This window comes from Talpa europaea (assembly GCF_964194135.1).
Source record: "Talpa europaea genome assembly, chromosome: 11".
In the NCBI taxonomy this organism is placed as follows: Eukaryota; Metazoa; Chordata; class Mammalia; order Eulipotyphla; family Talpidae; genus Talpa; species Talpa europaea.
Window position 1 is genome coordinate 7,144,517 of NC_140078.1, and position 20,837 is coordinate 7,165,353.

Below are 20,837 nucleotides of genomic sequence, written 5' to 3' on the forward strand. Positions count from 1 at the left end.
GGAGGCTGAAATAGCCGGGCCAGGGCATCCTGGGGTCTAGACAGGTCCTGTGTCAGCGCCCGCCCCCGCTGGCACCTGGGGGTGGATTATTGCATAGTTAGTCACACCTCCTGGCGGGGTGGCCTGAGGGTTCCTGGGTTGGGGGGAGTGGGGTCCCCTGAGTGGGGTGGGAGCCCCCTAGTCTGTCAGCTTTTGTCCTGTAGCCGAAAGCAGCTATATCCAAACAGCTCTGGATACACAAACCCCAACTCAAGAATGTTCCGGAGCAGTGGGTGCCAGGAGGGGTCTCTGCAGCAAGGCACCCTGCCATCAGCCGTCCACTGAAAGGCCTCCTTTCTCAGCCCTCTGAGGCACCCCGAGCAGAGAGAAGGACCTGGAAAATGGTCCTCAGAGTCCTGTGGGGGTCAACACAGCCAGAAGCAGGAGCTCAGAAGGGAATTCTATGGCCATGAGAAGGATGCGGGGTCCTTCCTTCTGGAGAGGGGGGAGACCGCTGGTGAGGGTTCTGTCGAGGCGGAAGGAGCCTCAAGGGGTCAGCGGGGCCCCCCAGAGCAGCCTGACTCCTGGTGTTTGTGGAGCAGGGACATGCGGGAGAAGGTCCGGGAGCACGTCTGGCACTGGTACTTCTTGACGTCCGAGTGGGTCTGCAGGTGCGCCCGCAGGTTGGAGCGGTCGGCGAAGGCGCGGCTGCAGTGGGAGCAGGAGAAGGGCTTCTCACCTGCGGGGAGGCAAGAGGAGTGAGGCTGCACCAGCTGTCCGGGGAACGGGTTGAAATCCAGCCTCCCCTCCTCCGTCAGAGCCCAGCCCCCCCCCCCAGCCCTGAGCGAGAGCCCCGGCCAGTCTAAACACACGGATCCAACACAACACACAGACCCGGTGTGGAGGCCTGGACCTGACCGGGAGTTCTGCTGCCCTTCACCCTGCGACCTTGGGCGAGCCTGCCTTGCTCTGAGCCTCCATCCGCTCTCTGTGAAATGGGGCCGCTCTCCGCCCGCTCACAGGGGCTGGCAGTGGAGAGCAGGGAGAAGGAAGGAGTCGCCCGCTCCAGGGCAGCCCAGGGTTCAACGACCAGCATCGACGACCACGGCAGAGACGCAGACGCTGGACTGTGCCAGGGACACAGCAGCTCTCCCTTATCCCCCCTCCGCCCTGCGTCCTCAGCTTGAGAGGACGAAGCCGAGGCCCAGAGAAGCTAAGCAGCGCATGCAGCGTCACCCAGCAGGAACCAGAGTCCTTGACTTTAACGGCTACCACGACTGGCCCTCTGGTGGGGGGAAGGAGCGATCTGGTGGGTGTTCCTCATTCCCACTCCTGGATTTACTTGGTCTGGGGCCAAAGCTTAAGTAAGAGTCCGCCTTGCAAGCTCCCCGCCCCTCCCCCCGCAGCCAGGCCCATCTCCGGGCAGCCTCCCATCACACACTGCTGCTCATACCCAGGGGAACTCCAAGTCTTGTCTATCCCTCAACTGCCTGAGTCCCACGAGAGGGGGTCTCCAGGGTCCATTCCAAGCCTCCGGGCCAGGGCCCCCAAGAAGATACAGAAACCTGTTATCTTGTGGCATGTTTCACCCCCCCACCCCCGCCCCTCCTGCCAGGCACCAGCTGTGCTGCACATCAGGCTGGGGACACAAGTGCTCAATAAGTGTTTGCAGAATGAATAAGTCTGCTGCTTTTGTTAAAGGCCTCAAGTGCCTGACCCCTTAATCACCACAGACAACCCTGTTCATTTTTCCTAATTCCTGCCCCAACTAAGAGGATGTAGTTCATCTCCCAAAAGCATTGACAAGGTTGTTTTGTTTCCCCCACACCCCAGGTGGGCAGAGGAGGCAGCACTTCCTAAATAAAGTCAAATATTGACTCACCAAAATACTTCTTAAGCTCGTGCTACATGCCAGGCACTGTTCTATAACATCCTGTGCCCCCAAATACAATTCTAACCACCCACTCCCAGCCTGACCTGCCCCGAAGCCAGAGCCCACGCGTAAAGCCCAGTGCTGGCACTCAAGCAGCCGGGGAAGGAGTGAATTCCATTGGTCCTCCGGGTGTCCAGGGACCATCTCTCCATGGCCTCAGTCTTCTAGGGCAGAGACAGAGGAAACAGGCCAGACCTCTGAGGGGGACAGAGCCAGAAGCCTGGGGGAGGATGCCTGAGCAATGTGCTCCTTGGTCATTAGGAGCGCCCTCTGCCTACAGTCCCGAGGGTTTGATGATTGCATTCTACAAGGTCCAAGTGAAGTTCTACTCCCTGGTGAACTAAAGGCTTCCAGTCCAGGGACCGAAAAGGGGAGGAAGCCCCGGATTCTCCCGGGCCCTGAACGCCACCACCTTCTCCCTCCTGGGCCTAGGTGATAGGCCTGGGGCAGGCCTTAGGCGCTGTGACTTGGGAAAAGAACGTTCTTTTCCAAGCCTTGGTTTCCTCATCTGTGAGATGGGGGTTGTGAGGCACCTCCCTCCTAGGCTGCTGGTGGATTTGCCGGTTATCACAGGTGAGGGCAGCTCTGCGGGCCCTACATCCCACACGTAGAGGTTACTTTTATGTTACGTGTGATTTTATGTACACCAGAACAAAGGGGTACTAGGGCTGAGGTGTGACAGGGTGCAGGTCTGTGCACACAACCCAGGGACAGACCTCTATCCCTCACAGATCTCCTGCCCAGACGTCTTCATGGTGCTCCTGGCGAGTGTGAAATCGGCACCAGGCCGGCGGGGACAAAGGCCGCCAAGGGGGGCACTGTACATGCGATATCCCCCGGATTAAAGGGGCCTGACACGAAGCGGGCCAGCAGCTGCGGCCTGGAACAGGTGCTGGGCACCACTGCCCCATGCACCTGCTCCACCCCCCGCCCCCAGGGCCCACCATTAAGGCACACAATGGGAGTCGAGGAGGTCAGGTCGGCAATGGTGCATTTCAACAGGCTTTTTGTGTCTGAGCCGTGCCTTTACATTTATGCCTTTACATTAAAATGTCCCGATTGGAGGGGAGAAGCTGGGGGGGAAGCCCAGGGGTGGGGGTACCCAGGGCTTCGACTCCCCACAAATAGGGCCCTCATCAGCTGGGCAGGCACCCAGGACAGAGGCCGGGCAGTTGGGTCTTTTCCTTTAAAACCAGGGCTATTTGTGCACAGAGTGAAAGAAGCAGGCACGGGTCCCCAAGTTTGGGAGGACTTCATAGGAATAACAGTGACACCAAGAACATCGGCAAAATGTCGGGCCCCACCAGGCCCAGGAAGTGCCAGAACTGAGACGCCAACTGCCAGCCTGACCCCTAAGCCGACTGTCATGACCTTTGAACCTCCTCCCTCAACAGTCAGTGGCTCTCCAAAGAGCAGGCCACCAAGATCCAGTTCTAAAAAGGTGAGCGGCTACCTTTCCCCCCCTTCCAGAAAGCTGAAGGATGGGAGAGGCTCCGTCTCACAGCTTTCTACAAGTCCAGGGTTGCTGAAACACCAAGGGAAGACGGTTTTCTGCCAGCACCTGCGCAATAGGATTGAGTTGTCTACTCCCCAGTGGGGGCGGGGAGCGCAGACCCGAAAGCCGTCAGGAGAATAGATTATGACAAAGCAGATTAAAGAACCACTAATCTTGATGACCACCTTATATAATGCTATCACAACCCACCCTAAATAATTATGCTAGCATGCTTCTGAGGCCCAGAGAGGTTGAGTCAGTTGTCTCAAGTCCCACAGCATTGGAAGCAGAACACGGGTGCTCTCTGTATGTACCTTAACTTGCCCGGAAACCCCACAAAGTGTTCTTATGATCCTTTTACAGAAGAGGAAACTGAGGCTCAGAGAGGTGAAACAGGGGCCTTAGGTTAGAGGGAGAGACCTTCAAGCCGGATTCAGAGCCAGGTGGGGGGTCTGACAACATCCTGTCTGGCTGGGGTTGGGGGTGGGGATAGGTGGGTTGAGGGAGGCCCCAAGAGCAGGGCGGGCCCTTTCACACCTGGCCCCAACAGCAAGGTGTTAGCTGCACCTTTCCCATACCCAACTCCCATCCATTTGGCTGAGAAACCAAAACTGCAAAGGAACTTGTAAGGTTACCGACTTCGCCCATCTGCTTAGCCACGAATGAACGAATGTTCCTACCAAACATTTCCGAGAGCAAGGCCCCTGAACTCTCCAGCTGGAAGGCAGGAGACTCGGGGCCTCAGTTTCCACAGGCTGAAAACAACTGCAAGTGCAGTCTGTCCAAAAAATAGCCGGCAGAGAAGGCGGTGGGCCCGAAGAGCAGAGGCCGCGGGGCACTCACCTGTGTGGGTCCGGACGTGGCCCTGCAGCAGCCAGGGCCTGGAGAAGGCCTTCCCGCAGGTATCGCAGACACAGGGCAGCGTGTGGCTGCGGATGTGCATCTTCAGGGCGCCCAGGCTGATATATTCCTTGTTGCAGTATTTGCAATTGAAGGCCTTTCGAGACTGGGGGTCCTTGACCACAGACAGCCCGGCCAGCTGCTTGGGCAACTGGCCCAAGCCGGGGAAGGCAGGAAAACCCTCCGCCTCCAGGGAGGAGGCTGAGGTGGAAGAGAAGGACGAAGGAGTTGGTGAGGGCGGGCTGGGGGGCTGCGAGCCTTTCCCGCTGTCTTCATCTGACAGGGAGGTCAGCTCCACAGCTTTGGGGATCTCCTGGGGCAGAAGGGAGGCCCAGCCAATGGGCTGGGCTTGGGGTGCCAGGAGAGAGTCCCAGATGAGCGTGGGCAGTGAGGCGGTGGGGTTGAGGACCTCAGGAGGAGGGATGGCTGCCAGCAGGTGGGCCTGGTCATAGGGCTGCTGGAAGGTAAACTCTGGGGGGAGACAGAAAAGGGTTAGGGAGGGTCAGACATTAGATTGTTGAGTCAGTCAACAAACTTAGGAAAACCCACTAGATGAGCACAAGACCCGTGATGGGCCTTTGACAGGATCCCGCCCTGGCAGCGCCTCATCCTCACCTGGATCACCTGGCTCGCCCACCCAACACGTCCAGACTTTACGGGGATCCCCCACTCCCCAGTCCCAGCCCAATAAAGCCATGCCCAGGCCTCCCTCCTCCTGAGTCCCCGCCCCGGCCCAGCCAGAGGCCAGGCCCCCAGCCCCTAATCCCCCCAGCTCACCCGGCACCACCCCTGCCAATCCCCCTCCTCACACACCTCTGCTCCCAGCCCCTCCCCCAAACCCTCTGGACTCCGGACTCTCCCGGCCTCCGCGGCGTCTGGGGCACAAGCCTCCCAGCGCCTCCACACTCGGGGTCCCTGCCTCTGGGGGCCCGGAGGTCCGCCCAGCCCCAGCCCCCGCCCTCGGGGGCCCCTCCTCGGCGCCCTGATGCACCTGCCCCCGGGCGCGTCCCCTCAGCGCCCCCCCCCCCCGCCGAGCCCTTCACCCCGACTTTGTCCCCGAGCCCCCCGCTCCCGGGAGCCCCTCGCGCAGCCCCGGCCCGCCCGGCCCGCACCTGGCGAGGCGTCGTGCAGCTCGCTGTAGTTGGGCCGCCGGCGGGAGCAGGCGGGCTTCCTGACGAGGAAGGAGCGCGGCATGGTGCCGGGGCAGCGGGCCGGGCGCGGGGCAGCGGGGCCGCGCGCGAGGCGTCCAGGTCGGCTCTGAGGGGAGCGGCGCCGCCGGCTCCTTAAGTACGCCGGCCACGGGAAAGGGCGGGGCCTGGCCGGCCACGCCCCTTTCCGGCCCCGGGCCAATCGGAGCGCGCCCCCGCGGGCGGCCACGCCCCAAGCAGGTGCGCAGGGGGCCGGCCCGGCTCTGCCGCGTGGCGCCGCGGCCGGGCGTGGGCTGCTCCGAGGCCGCCGCGCCGACCGCCGGGGGCGCGCTGCGGGGGGCGGGGCGCCCGGGGCTGCGAGGCGGGGCCCCCCTGGCGACCCCAAGCACCCCTCTGCGCCGCGCGGCGCGGCGGCCGCCTCTGGCGCCCCCTGGCGCTGAGCCCGCCGGGCCGGGCACCTGACGCGCGAAACCGCCTCCGCCCGGGGCGCGGCCCCCGCCCCCCGGGCCCGCGACGGGGCGGACGGGGGACCCGATGCGTGTCGGGGGCGCGCGGGGAAACGCACAGCCCCGTGGGGCTGCTGCGGCGTGGGGCGCCGCCGCCCCTCTGCGCACGTGCCGCCCCGTCGGGCGAGGCGCGCGAGTCCCCGCTGGCTGCCAAGTGTGCCCCGAGCGCCCGCGCGCGCAGCCCCCGGCCCCGGCCCCGAGACGCGCCCCGGGCTAAGCTCGAGGGGTCCCGGCCCAAGGGGGACGCTCCCGCGGGGGAGCCGGACGGTCGCCACGCAAAGGGAAGTGCGCTTCTCTGGGGAAAGACCCCTGGGCGCGGTGCCAGGAAGAAGTGGGTCACCTGACAGGGGGTCAGGGGCGACTTCCCGGAGGAAGTGAAGAAACACCGAAGGGAAAGCCCGAGGTAAGAATCGGTGACTAGTTCAGAGCCCGAGAGGCACCTCCGGGCGTGGGGGCGGGGTGGGCAGGCCGGGAGGGGTCAGGTCGCTGGGCCTCCCGGGCCTGGAAGAGTTTGGACTTTGCCCCAAGGACACTGGGGAGCCTAAGAAGGATTTTCAGCCGAGGAGGGGCCTGTTTAGACTTTGGCGAGAAAGAGCACTCTGGGCAGGTGAAGAGGCAGGACAGCGCGGGGCTCCCTGGGGTACCCTCACCTGCCTGTGGGCTCTCAATACTGTTCTAAGGGGCTGAACTCGGGGCTCCACAGAGGCCACTGATTCATTGTGGGGTGAGCCCAGGGGAAGGACAGCTTCCTCATCCCGGACTCACCTGGGCAACTAGGGCTGGAGTGGGGGTAGAGGCACAGAAATAAATGCACAGGTCCCACCCAACTTGGTAACCATCAGAGAATCAAGGACTATGAAAACCTGTAAATCCCTCCGTTCACCACCTAGAATGAGCAGGGACAAGTGTCTGTTTGGATCCCAAGATATTGGGGATAACAGCTGTGAACAAAACCATCCACCTTAGTCTCTTTTGGTTGGTGAGTAGAAGGTAAAGGGGGGGGGGGTAGAGAGAATACACAGTCATTATGAAGAATACACCCCTCTCCTAAGTCTTTATTTCTAATCATGATTGTCCACAGGGCAGCCGGAGGGAGGGTTGTCCCTTTGCTCCCATTTTTCTGGGAATCAAAGCCCAAGTCCTCCCCACAGTGCTCAGCCCTGCGGATCTGACCCCTGCCACCTTGCACTGAGCTATTCTTGCCCCTCCTGCTCCTTTCTGTCCCTCTGTTGTAGAGCAACCTCAGGACATCACTTCCCCCTAACACCTCCAACATCCCAGCCCTTTCCTACCACATGACCTTCGCACCTGCTGTTCATCTGCTCCCACCCCCATCCCTCTCCCCCAGATCTTCACCTGGCTGGCTCCTTTGTTTCAGCTTTAACCTCACCAACTGCTCAGTCTCATTAGTAATGATAGAAATGCAAATTAAAACCACAGTGAGATACTACTTCACACCCATCAGAGGGACAGAAAGTAGAAATTTGGTCAATATCGAGTGCTGATGAGGATGTGAGGCTAGCAGGACTTCTGTCCCACGATGGCAGGAGTGTCAACAGACACAGCCCTGTTGGAAAAGTTAGGCATCAGCGAGTGGCAGGTGACTCTCCCCACTCCCAGCAATTCTGCTCTCAAACCAGCTGCAACCTGGGGGTTCTCAGAGGTGGCAGCAGATTAGATTCCCTAGGGAACACCCAAGTCCGGCCCCGGCCCCACCCCTACAGACGTCCTGATTGAATTAGTCTGGGTGGGGAGTCGGGTATTAGCATTTTAAAGATTTCCCCAGGGGGTGATTCTAACCAGCAGCAAAAGTTGGGAACTGTAGCCTAGCCCTAAACCTAGGGAGAAACAAGAGAATATTCTTTTGCACCCTTGTTCCTAACAACAAAACAGAACCAAGCAGAACAAAGACTAAAAAAATTGGAAGCAACCCAGATGTTTAGTAACAATAGAATGGATTAATACACGGTGGCATAATCCCATAATGGAAAACACTACAGCTATAAAAATGAATCCAGCCCCACGCAGAAACAGGGATGAAACTCAAAAACATAATGTTGAACAAAAGCCTCAAGCTCACAGACAATGCGTGGAAGGTTCAAAAGCAGACAAATAAAATCCTGTGTTGCTTAGGGTTGTGTTTGGAAGTGGTAAACTATAAAGAAAAACAAGAAATTGTTTAATACGAATTTCTGGAGAGTGGTTGCTGAGGCGCGAGGGGCTTGTAGAATTCTTGGGAACCTGTTTCCTAAGGGCGGAGAGAGCTTTTTATTAGTCTGCAGAGTGTATGGAGAGAAGTCAGACTTGGCATGAAGGATCTATTTAACACAAAACAGTTGGAGTCACCTCAAGGGCGCCTTCCCTGATCACGCCAGCTACACTCTAATCCCATTACTCTCCTTGGGTTCAAAGCACTTAGGTGTGAGTCAGTCAAGAACCTGGTGACTGATTCTCAGGTCACCCTGTGTGATTTCCGGGCCCTCTGAGCCTCAGTTTCCCCCGCTGTAAACGGGGAGGGCCTGGGTCCTATCTCGTGGAGATGCAGGGATGGGTCAGAAGCTCAGAGGCTGCTAATGCCTGAAGCAGCACTCCAGGAGCCTGGCTGGCACCTGCTCCCTGGAGGAAGAGAGTCCACCGCAGGGGAGGGCACCCAGACCTGGGCTGTCCCATTCTTATTGCCCCCGCGGTCTCCTCTCCATCCCGGAGGTGCAGCTTCCGGTCACCCCGCACGCTTTTGATGCCGCGGTGTCCTGTCTTCTCGGAAACAGGCGTTTCTGCACGACCGCAGCGGGCAGGGCCGGACCCACCCGGCCTCCCCGCCCAGCGCCTCAGGGCGCAGTCGTCTGGCGCCCTCTGCTGGCCGAGGCGCTCCCTGCGCCTCCTTGAGTGGAGGTGGGAGCTGCTGCCACCGCCTTGGAAAGCAGGTGGGGGTTACCCGTGGGGCCCGGAAAGGGCTCTGGGAGGAAGCCTGCACTTCCCACAGATGCCCATCCCCTACTAAAAGTAAAAGTAAAACCAATAGGGCCTCCCTGGTGGCGCAAGGGTTAAGACACAACCTACGAAGCTATCCACAGCCACTGCAGCAATAGTTCGATCCCCGGCCAGGGAGCTACCCACATGGCGCAGCAGACCTCTCCTGTCTCCCCGCTGCTCCCCTCAGCAGTGTATTTCAGTCAGTCTGCCTGTTCTGTTCCCCACTCTGTCTCTAGTGAACCCTCTAACCTCCCACACACCTCTGGCCTGTTCCCCAGTTCTTGTATGTGTGGAACCAAGCATAAGTATTCTTAGCCATTGCTTTGTGTAACTGCCATTTTGCTGGGAGAAGACTGCATTCCAGAGACAGTTTGGACCCTCACTCCACCCTTACTCTCCGGTCACCAATGAGGGCAAACTTGCTGTCATTGGAGCTGCAGGTTGGAGCTGCATCTTGGCCTGGCCAGTCAGCTTAGAATGATAGCCGGGCCAAGTTGGAGAAGGCATCCTTGTAGCCAATGAATAACTGCCAGCACAATTTAACCTCATTAAAAGACCCCTGCTTCCTTTGTTCGGGGTTCTCGGGATCTGCCACTGCGTTGGTAGGTGCCGTGAACCCGGACTCGAGTCTGAAATAAACTCCCTTTTGTGTTTGCATCAGCTGTCTTTGGGTTCTTGGAGGCTATGCTCGCCGAGTCTGCTGACCTTGGGCACAACAGTATGCACAAATAAATCTTAAAAAAATAAATAAAAGTAAAACCAATAAACAAAAAGTGTGATCTGCAACCAACCAACTCATAAAGAGAATCTCCCTCCACCCCAAATTCCCATTGCTCTCTTCAAAGACACTTGAACCGCACTTGAACCGACAGCTGTCGTGTGTGAGCGTCCAGATGCTCTTCTAGACAAGGAGATATGTGTCCGCTTATATTAATATGCGGGCCCTTCTTTATGGAGCACAAATGGGCGCCTACACACTACCTTCACCTTGCTTTTCTCCCCAACAACATTCTTTGTCCTGACAATTGTTGCCTATCTCTGCACGCACCTCCCTTTAGTCTTTTGTGAGGCTGCAGCCTTTTTCATTGCATGAATTGTGCCAGCATCACTATTCTAACGAGGGACTTAAAAAAGGAGATTTATTTTTATTTTTTATGCGTACAAGAACTGGGGTGTAGGCCAGAAGTGTGGGGGAGAGGATCCACCAGAGAGTGTGGGGGGGCAGTACAGGCGGATTTACTGAAATACACTGCTGAGGGGAGCAGTGGGCAAGTGGGGAGAGGTCTGCTGCACCATGTGGGTCAGCTCCCTGGCTGGGGATGGAACTCAGGCCACAGTGGGTGGTGCTAGCTTGTTAGCGTTGAGACTTTAACCCCTGTACCACCAGGGAGGCCCACAGGGGGACTTTTGATGGACATTCAGGTTAGATTACAACCTTTTGCTGCCACAATAAGGGGGCCGTTTCAATGAATGTCTTGTACACACATCTTTGCCCAAATGTCCTCCAAAAAGGTTAAACGAAAGGTACTTCCACCAGCAGGGAGCCCAGGGTCCCCTGTCCTCCGCAGGGTTATTGTCTAACTTTTTTATCTTTGCCCATCTGATAAGTTACAATTTGTACTTTGCATGAGGGGTGGAGAGTTTTCCCATTCCCCAAAGCCATTTCTGTTTCTTTGTGTTCTGAACCATTCCTTCAGGTCCTGCGGTCACCCAGTGCATGAACTTCTTAATTGCTAAGGGCTTTTTGTATATTAGGCTAACTGGCCCCAGGTGATTAGATCATTTATCAGTCAGTGAATCTCAGAGAGTTAATCTTGACCCCAAAAAGACATTGTCTATGGCACATTCAGCACCTGAGTCAAGGCTCTATCAACCTTCACCCTTCTCCTTGATTTAAAAAACGTAACTGGGGCCTCCCCGGTGGTGCAGCGGTTGAGCGCTGGGTTGTGAAGCTGCCCGCGGCCTCTGCGGCGCCGGTTCGATCCCCGGCTGCTCCCCGGCCACCGGAGGAGGGTCCCACATGGCGCGCAGACCTCTCCTGCCGCCCGCTGCTCCCCTCAGCAGTGTACTTCGGTCCTTCTGCCTGCTCTGCTCCCCGCTCTGGCTCTGGTGAATTCTCTCACCCTCCCGCGCTTCTGACTGTACCCAGTGCTTGTATAAACAAAACAAACAAACCAGCAAACAAATAAATAAAGCATGCCTCTATAAAAAAAAATAAATTAAAAAAAAATAAAATAAAAAACATAACTGAGGGCCTCCCCGGTGGCGCAGCGGTTGAGCGCTGGTTTGTGAAGCTGCCCACAGCCTCTGCAGCGCCGGTTCGATCCCCAGCTGCTCCCCGGCCACCGGAGGAGGGTCCCACATGGCCGCAGACCTCTCCTGCGCCCGCTGCTCCCCTCAGCAGTGTACTTTGTCAGTCTGCCTGCTCTGCTCCCCGCTCTGGCTCTGGTGAATACTCTCACCCTCCCGTGCTTCTGACTGTACCCAGTGCATGTATAAATAAATAAATAAATAAAAATAAATAAATAAATAATAAAAAAAAACCCTAATGGCCACCAGGTCCTGTGGGACCCAGGTCCACGTGGGCCCTTGCAGTGCACCCCACTTAGGAGGGGCAGCCCCCACTGGCCACACCAGGCGAGTCCCAGCCTCGGGGAATCCAAGTCTTCAGGGCGGCTCTTCCAGAGATGGCACAGGGCAACCCCCACTCCACCCTTCCCCACCTTGATTTTCTCCTCCATTCTCACCATGATCAGATCTAGTGATGCTTTACTGAATTTGCTTATTTTTTTAACTTATTATTTATTTTATATATTACTTACTTTGCCCGTTAGACCAGAGGTTGGCAAACAATAGCCTGAAAGCTCGAACTGACCAAGGGTTTGTTTGGGATGGCCCTTGAACTAAGAATGGCTTTTACAAACAGACACTTGCAATCAGTTGGAGGATAGGGAACCCTAACTTGGAAAACCAATTAAACAGAAATGTTGGGCCTCCCCTGGTGGCACAGTGGTTGAGCGCTGGGCTGCGAAGCTGCCCACAGCTTCTGCAGCGCTGGTTCAATCCCCGGCCACCGGAGGAGGGTCCCACATGGCGCGCAGACCCCTCCTGCCGCCCGCTGCTCCCCTCAGCAGTGTCCTTCGGTCCTTCTGCCTGCTCTGCTCCCCGCTCTGGCTCTGGTGAATTCTCTCACCCTCCCGCGCTTCTGACTGTATCCACTGCTTGTATGAATAAATAAATAAATCTTAAAAAAAAAAAACAAATGTTAAATTGCAAAAGAGAATTCCATTCTTCTCATCCGTAGACCTGAATGACAAAAAAAAAAGTATTTAAATATTATATTATTATGAGTCTCATCCAAAACTTGTGGAAATTTACTTTCTCTTGTTAATGCGTATCCACATAATATCCCAGATATTGAATATAGGCTCGCAAAACAGAAAATATGAGCTGCCTGCTGTGGACACCTCCCTGGAGCAGAACCCTGTTCACAGCCGTGACCTAAGCACCCAGAGCAGGTCTGGTATCCAGCTGGTGCTCAATAAATGCTGACTGAATGAATGGGCGAGCTGGTACCTTTTCAAGTGAAAAAGCTGAAGTGAACAGCATTATCAATAGGCTGCCTTCTGTACAGAAGTAAACAAACGAGGTAACATCCCCAGGACAGGCCCAGACTGTCTCCACTCTGTGGACAGAAACCCAAGCTTCTGGAGGGGTGTAGGGAAAAGGGCTGTCACTCCCCGAGAGGAGCACAGCTGCATGCCTGCGCTCTCACCTTGCAGTTGGGGCTCTTTCCTGGTTTCAAGGACTAGATAAAACCTGGTGGTCCTGAGATCTGGGAAGAGTCTTAACTAGTTTACACACACACACTCACTCACTCACACACTTGCAGAGATCTAGCCTTGGAAGCCTCGCCCCATGGGATTGGACTGATAGAGCCTGTTATCTCCTCCTTCCTAGCAGAAGGCAGAACCTTCTCCTGGAAAAGCCCCAGGGGTCTCCTCGCCCCTTTGACAAGGAGGGGAAGTGAGGGAGAGAACTGTTTGCTTAGGTCAAATTTGCCCTTCCTTTTGGATTCAAGATGCTATGCAGGGGCCCTCCCCGGGTGCTGTCAAGCTATGGGCAGCCACTGCAGCAGGTGTTCCATCCCCAGCCAGGGAGCTACCCAGGGGCGCAGCAGACCTCTCCTGACTCGCCCCCTGCTCCCCTCAGCAGTGTATTTCAGTGGATCCACCTGTTCTGTTCCCCACTCTGTCTCTGGGGAATCCTCTCACCCCCGCACCTCTGGCCTGTACCCCAGTTCTTGTATGCACAAATAAATAAATCTTTAAAAAAAGTTTAAATAAGCTTCAAAAATTGTGGTTTCTTAATACTTTTATTTAATACATGGATGCTTCTAAGACATATACACAAAGACTGCAGAGCACAAAGCTTGGGGTGAGCCCAACCCCACCACTGGTGAGGGGTTGGGGGGAGCCTGGCTAAGTCCCTTCCCCTTAACTACAAACACCACCTAGGCCAGGAGCTAGAATCTCCCCACCGGCTCAGAATCCCTCCTTACACATGTGTGTGCACACACACACACAACCATCCTGACTTCCCCTTGCTGTCCTCACTGGTCCTGGCGTTAGCATTGCCAGATAAAACGCAGATCTCCCAGCTCAAACTGAATTTCAGATAAACAACAAACAAACTTCGAGTTTAAGTCTGCAAGGGACAGACTAATTCTCCCCCTAAAATTGGAATTTAGCAGGCCTCCTTCGTGTTTATGGCTCCCTCTGACCGTCCTGCCTGGAGACTGGCTCCTGTCTGCTCGTGCAGCACCATCTAGAACCAGTCCCCAGCCGATGGGCAATCCAGTTGCTTCTCATCTTTCGCTTTCCAGGAACAATAGTCGCACAAAATCCTCGCACAAAGGGCTCTGATCTCATCGCTATTGTGTCTGGAGGGTGTGATCCTCACAGGCACTTAGTCACTTCTCTGTCTGGATTCCTGAGGCCAGGCTGCTGGGAACTGTCTGGAACAGGCCTGCAGTCTCCCCGCAGCCACCCCTTCCTTCTCCAGTCCCTCCATCTTGCTCTCGTCCTGCTTGGGTGGGACTCTTGGTCTCCCCAGACTCTGCCTGGCTCTCTCCCTATTTTTGCCTCTCTCTACCTCCCCGCCTTTGACTACGGAGCTCTGCACGGAAAATACTCAGACTAGTGGGCAAAGGGGGATTTGTAAGGTGCTCGCTCCAGCTCGGTCCCTAACCGAGCAAACAGCGTTAACATCCATTGACAAGACGGGGCATCCTCAGGCGAAGCATTACACAGCCATTAAAAAAGCACCACATGGGCCTCTGTAAGGGCAGGATGACGCAGGGCAGGTTTTCTATGATCCGAGCAGACAGGGTAAGGAGAACAGAGTCCTGGAGCCCTCGGTGGCTTTTGCAGGCTTTTATTGGGATTTACCAGGTACACGGCAGGCAGGGGTGTGGGGGGGTGGGCGGGAGGCTGGCAGACCTCCCAGCCTCCAGCAAGTCTTCACTCTATCTGGGCTCTCCAGCATTCTCTGGGGGTCTCTGCTCTCTGCTCTACTGGTGTACCCCTGACGCCGCCCTTATAAAAAAAAAAAACAGTCTCTCAGCACAGGTGTATCCACTTCCGCATGCCCACACCCCACTCCAGGGGCCGCCATCAGGCATGCATTCAGGACCACAGGGTTCCATCATCAATCCTAATGGCATGAGGGAGGAGGGGGGGCGGGGGTCGGAAGGCAGAAAAGCCTGATACTTTTTCACTTACTCTGCAGCCTCTCTGGTGGCCTAGAGGTTGAGTCTCAGTGCTATCACCCCTGCAGCCTGAGTTCGATCCCCAGCCAGGGAGCTGACCCACATGGCGCAGCAGACCTCTCCTGTCTCGCCTCAGAAGTGTGTTTCAGTGGATCTGCCTGATCCGCTCCCTACTCTGAATCTGGTGAATCCTCTCTCCGCCCCTTCCTCCCCACACCTCTGGCCTACACCCCAGTTCTTCTACACAAAATTAAAATAAATACCATGCTGCCGTGGAAAGGAGCCCCATATATCACGGAGTGAAAAGTGCAGGTATGGACAGGGTGAAGCATCTGCCTATTTGAATTTTCAACAAATCTTGGTGGCCCAAGGACATGGCAGGAATGATGGAGGGGTGCAATGAGGAGAGCCTTCCGCTTCCTTCTTCATATTTTTCTTTTTTTTTTTTTTATAGAGGCATGTTTTATTTATTTATTTGTTTGTTTGTTTGTTTTGTTTATACATGCACTGGGTACAGTCAGAAGCGCGGGAGGGTGAGGAGAATTCACCAGAGCCAGAGCGGGGAGCAGAGCAGGCAGAAGGACCCAAGTACACTGCTGAGGGGAGCAGCGGGCGGCAGGAGAGGTCTGCGCGCCATGTGGGACCCTCCTCTGGTGGCCGGGGAGCAGCCGGGGATCGAACCGGCGCCGCAGAGGCCACAGGCAGATTTGCAACCCAGCACTCAACTGCTGCGCCACCAGGGAGGCCCTTCTTCATATTTTTCTGCCCTACCTGTCTTCTGTTTTTAAAAGTAAGTGTCAGGGCCTCCCCGGTCGCGCAGTGGTTGAGCACTGGGTTGCGAGGATGCCCGCAGCCTCTGCAGTGCCCGTTCGATCCCCAGCCGCCGGGCGAGGGTCCCACATGGCGCGCAGACCTCTCCTGCCGCCCGCTGCTCCCCTCAGCAGTGTACTTCGCTCCTTCTGCCTGCTCTGCTCCCCGCTCTGGCTCTGGTGAATCCTCTCACCCTCCCGTGCTTCCGACTGTACCCAGTGCTTGTATAAATAAATAAATCTTTTAAAATAAATAAATAAAAGTTATAATTTGTAAGATTGTACATATTTGCTTTCTCATCTCCTAGCCATATTTATATATTTATACACCAGCATATACTGTTTTTTCCTGAACCACTGGATGGTAAATTGAAGACCCCAAGACTTGGAATCTTCAATTTTGGTAGCCAGCAGCGGCAGGAAACGGCCTCGTGGCCTCAGCTTTTGTTGTTGCTGCTGTTTTAAAGCCCAAAGTAAAGGGGTCCATGTGGAACCCAGGCCTAGATCTAGGGTGCCTCAGTGAGCTCAGGAAGCAGAGTCCTAAGCCCCTTCCTCCCAAGTCTCTTAAGTGAGAGCCCTTTAACATACAGAGTAGGGCACCCACTTCTCCTTACTTGGGGATCTAAACAGGGCACTGGGGGAAGGGCAGGGCAGGGAGAAGACAGCCTTCAGCTCAGCTCTCCCCCTCTCCCCCTCCTGCTCCCACGTGAAGATGAAGCCTCAGACCAGACACTTGTCCGGCAGCGAGGGCTTGCTCTGGGGGCAGCCTTCTTCAGCTGTCTGGTGGCACCTTGGAAACTGTTTATTCACCAGACACCCTGGACTCCAGAAGGCATCACTTTGGTCACCTAGAACATAGAACAGTCCCTGCGGAGGGGATATAGGCTGCCTAGATGATTTTATCATCAGAATAGGTGTCACTGCTTTAAAGTCTTGCAACCTGCAAGGACTGAGCTTCTCCAACTGATCCAACTAACCATCAATCTAGCTGCCCCACCCCCAGCTACAGTAAATTGGTCCACCTCTCCCTTATAAAGGGTTTCCTAAACTAGTTAAAGATGCACTTTATCTGAGGCTCTTTCTAAAATCCCCAAGCCCACCCATATCTACCAGTCTGAATCTCCAAGGCAGGGGCCCGAAGCTATTTTGTTGGGAAACCCATCACTTAATAACACAGTGTTTAGTCTTCAAACATGGACAGCTAGCCTGCTTGGGCGAGGCAGGGCGCCGGAGGTCTCAGGAGTGGATGAGAAAAGAGTAGTGCCAGTGGCCGCTCACACTGACTAAGCACCTACTTTGTGCCACATCCTGATGCTTTAAGCGGATTGTTTCACTAGGTCCCAGAAATTCTACAAGGACATTTACTAAGCCCAGTTTACAGATGAGGACACCAAGGCACAAAGATGTAAGAGTAACTCAAAGGAGGCGGCAGCCAGGGGAGGACACTAGGTGCGGTGAAGGGTAGATTCGGACTTTGAGCCGTGACCTTAATGCCCTCTCTACACAAGCCGGGTTTCCACGACGGACGCATGCAACATGTATTACAGTGCAACGTGACTTCAAAAAGCAAAAAAATAACTTGTCCTGGACCCCTAAGTTGATGGTGTCCAGCTTGGGCAAATCCCACCCTCTCCTCCACTCTCATCTGAGTGCTGGGGCTGCCACCAGCGCCTTCTGCAGGGCTGGTTGAGAGAACTCACGAGAATGACTTTCCCAGAGGAACCCGTCAGAAACCATGATAGAAACTGTCGCTGTGGTTATTCCAGCACTCATAGCCCAGGCGAGCCCCAGAGGGACTTTCGGTGCCAGTGGGGAGGCCCTCAGGGGTAGGCAGTGCAGGGGCAGAACCCCCAGGCCTGGAGGGCCATGGTGAGGTGCTGGGACTTTTCTGAGTCACTGGAGCTGAAGGGTTTGAAAGGATCCTTCTGGCTGCTTGGTGGAGGATGGATTCGAAATGGCTAGAGAGCACCAGGGAGAGGCCAGATGGAAAGTTCTAACAGTTCAGGTGAGATCATGGTGGTTTTGAGATGCGGGTGGCAGTGGGATGGCGAGAAAGCACAAATGTGTCTGAGGGTGCTAAATCCACGATTTGGTAATAGCGGGTAAGGCGTTAAAGGTGATGCTGAGATGAACTCCTGAGCAACTGGAAGGACAGTGGTACCACCCATGGGGAAAGAACCTTGTACCAGGTGTGGGTGGCAGGAGCCAGGATGAACTTCGGGTGCCTGTAAGTCACGTGGGCGTGCCGGTCTTTCAGGAAGCAGGTTCCATGGCCTGGAGCTCCGGAGAGCCCTGTGCTCGGGAACCGTGGGCCTTGACCCACAGCACATGGCTAGTAATGAAAGCCAAGGACGGTGGTGAGTGACGAGACTAGGCCAGAGCCTGAGGAACTGCCACAGCTTAAGGGAAGGGGACCAGGAGAGGAGGCTGCAGCCAAGGAAGCAGAGGGGGAATGTGGTGACCAAGTAGGAAGACACCAGGACGGCGTGGCTGGACAAGCCAGCAGCAGCAGCTGTTTCAGGGCAGGAGCAAGGGCGCGGAATGGGCTGACGATGGAGCTCCACCCTGGGGGCTCTGAGCTGGGTCCCCTGTGGGAAACGCTCCTCCGCACACGGTCAATGGGTTTGTCCCAGTTTCAGGGCTCAGCTCAAACGTCATTCTCACAACCCGTTTGGGTTGACGAGATTTCAAAACAGCCCTGTGTGTGGAAGGAAACAGGCACGAATTGTGTCTTCCTGCCAAGTAACTGGAGTCCAGGACTTAACTGCCGTGAGCAGAGGTGGCCTGTATGGATGTGGGTGTGAGAGGTCCTGGGCCTCTGGCTGGGGTAGTTACTGGCACAGCCAGGTGAGAGGGAATGAAACATCAGGGAGATGACGGGCTCTGCTGGGGCCTTATCAAACTTAGGGTTCCTGTGGGATTGGGGTGGAGTTCCTATGAGGAGCCGGGGAGACCAGCTGGGTAGCTGAAGGCAGTACCCACAAGGCAGCAGGCACTGTGCCAGGGCTTTGTGTAGTTGTTCCTTGAATCCCAGCATCCTTAAGATGGGGCTGCTCCTTGAGATGCAGGAGAGGAGAGCAACTGTTATTACATTTGTTTCAAATTATATGTAATTAAACAGAAGTAGATATTTGAGTATTTCATCTGCAAAGGTAAAAGCTCACCATCTATTTGGCAAAAAAAAAAAAAAAACTTAAAATTTCCTTATTGGAAAACAATTTATTATATTCCAGCAAGTACAGCATCGACTAAGCACCTACTGTGTGTCAGCACAGTGCCAGGCACTGGGCATTCACACATTACTTGGATATAATTACAAACTGATAAAGGATTAAGAAAGAATAAATACCTCCTGCTTCATAAACTAGAAGCCAGAAAATTACTCTTGCGTTATTGTACAGAATCAGGTTCAGAAAGGGAAAATACTTGCCAGACATCTCATGGCGGTGGCAGAGGGCAGAACTTAGCCAAGCTCGTGACCTTAGATCTCAATGTCTGGGGGCTGCCCACAGCCGTCTGGACAGAGCCGAAGCAGTCTGTGGAGGACGGTCCCTTCTCACCCAAGCTCCCAACGGTGAGAAGCGGGGGTGCTGTTCATTTTCCAAGAGGGCAGGCCCAGCGAGGCCCAGCCGGGGAAATGCCAGAGCTGAGATCAGAGACAGATGGGGCTCACACATGACAGATGAGAACTTCCCCTTGGAAAGACCCTTCTGGAGGTGCCGGGGTCCATACCACGGCCAATGGTGAGTAATGAAAACAAGCACTGCAGCTTACCGGTTGGATAAATTATGAAATTTATTTATATTTCACCTTTAAAAGCCAGAACATAACAAATTTCACTTTCTGGAAAGTCATCTTATTAGAAATACATGAAGTGCACTTAATACAAGGAAATCAGTTCTTGGTACCACCCATGAGCCTGGCATGTTCTCATCAGTTCCCTCCAATGCAGGTTTTGTCAAATTTCCCTCTCAACTTGGACTGAGATGAGGGAGGTCTGAGTGAACTTTTTCTAGAAGTTACAGTGAAGAAGCTGACCTTAACCTTTTGGGCCCTCCCAAGCAAAAGCACATTAGAAAAAATTACATTGCCCCCGAAGGGCCTCAACTTTGCTGGTCACCAGGCCTCTGCAGCTCTCACTGGCAGGTGTGAAGAGGCCCCAGCAGCAGCGCACAGGCCCAAAATCCTCTGTCACTTCCAACATCAGTCACTGACCAGCTGCTCAATTTCCATATTCAGACTAGATACCTGACACGAACAAACCGAAACCCAGATGCCTTCCAGCTGCTCAGATGTTCTGCTTCCACAGATAGTCTGGTAGCGCCCAGCAATGCATTCATTAATATTTGTGAAGAAACAGTGAACATCAAGCTTTTTGAGCTGATACCAAAATAAGTTTCTAAGAGACAGTTTCCATTAACAACGGCCACCAGGGCCACGCTGGGCCTTTTGAACAGCGTGTCCTGTCAGAGAAAGCAGGCTGCGGCGCCGGGCTTCCCACAGCCTCTCGGCTTTGGAAGGCTGGTTCTCACATACCTATTCTGCAGAAGCCAGTTTCATAAGGAAACCATTTGTGATAGAAAAGCAATGCTCAGTTTAAGCTAAGTCACCAAGTAAAAGACAAAAGAACTAGTATCCACTGGAGCCCCAGGTCTCCCTTCTCACTCCTCTGAGGGCTCCTTTCCGTGCTTCAAGGGCAAGAACGTAAGCAGGCTCTCACACAGAGAAGGAAACGTGACTTTATGAATTTGAGAGCCAAAACCAAAAGGCTATGCCCCCCCATCCCCTTAGCTGACTCTCCTCCCCACTGACGGATAAATGGAATTTCACTTTCCTAACCTAGAAAACATTATTTTTTACTAAAAATATATGGTTACACCTTATCCTAAAAAGGCACCATGCAGGCATTAAGACTGAACCAGTTAACTCTAAGGGTGAGCAGGAGTAGTAGCAAAATACCAACTAAAACTTTCAGCCTTCGACCTTGTTAAACCCAGGACACTCACCCACGAGGACTTGAAATGTGTCAGGATGGCAACTCCAGCTTCTGGCAGCTGCTGTCAGGGCTCCCTAACAGGAACTTTCACTTAATCACTGAGCAGATGCGCTATCACTGGATCTCTACAACTCAGGGACAGAAGAGACGCTTGTCTCATTTGTGCTATTCATGACCCAGAAAAGGTCCTGGCTGGCTCAGAGGACCTGAGAGATGAACACTGGATGGGAGGAACAAGTCTGAAACAAGGACAAGTGGGGAAGCTGGCATCTCTTCCAGAAGAGGTGGCAGAAGCTTCTGGAAGTAGCTGAGGAGCAATGATAAGACT

The 20,837-nt window shown here is 54.8% G+C and overlaps 1 protein-coding gene across 1 annotated transcript; it reads right to left on the minus strand.

The window, feature by feature from the left end:
* Positions 1 to 533: 533 nt before the first annotated feature.
* Positions 534 to 5,501, minus strand: SNAI1 (snail family transcriptional repressor 1; the record flags this gene model as incomplete). Its single annotated transcript, XM_084247310.1, has 3 exons — positions 534 to 718; positions 4,251 to 4,778; positions 5,420 to 5,501. The coding sequence occupies 3 exons, from the start codon at positions 5,499 to 5,501 to the stop codon at positions 534 to 536; spliced, it is 795 nt and encodes a 264-aa protein (XP_084103436.1).
* Positions 5,502 to 20,837: the final 15,336 nt, after the last annotated feature.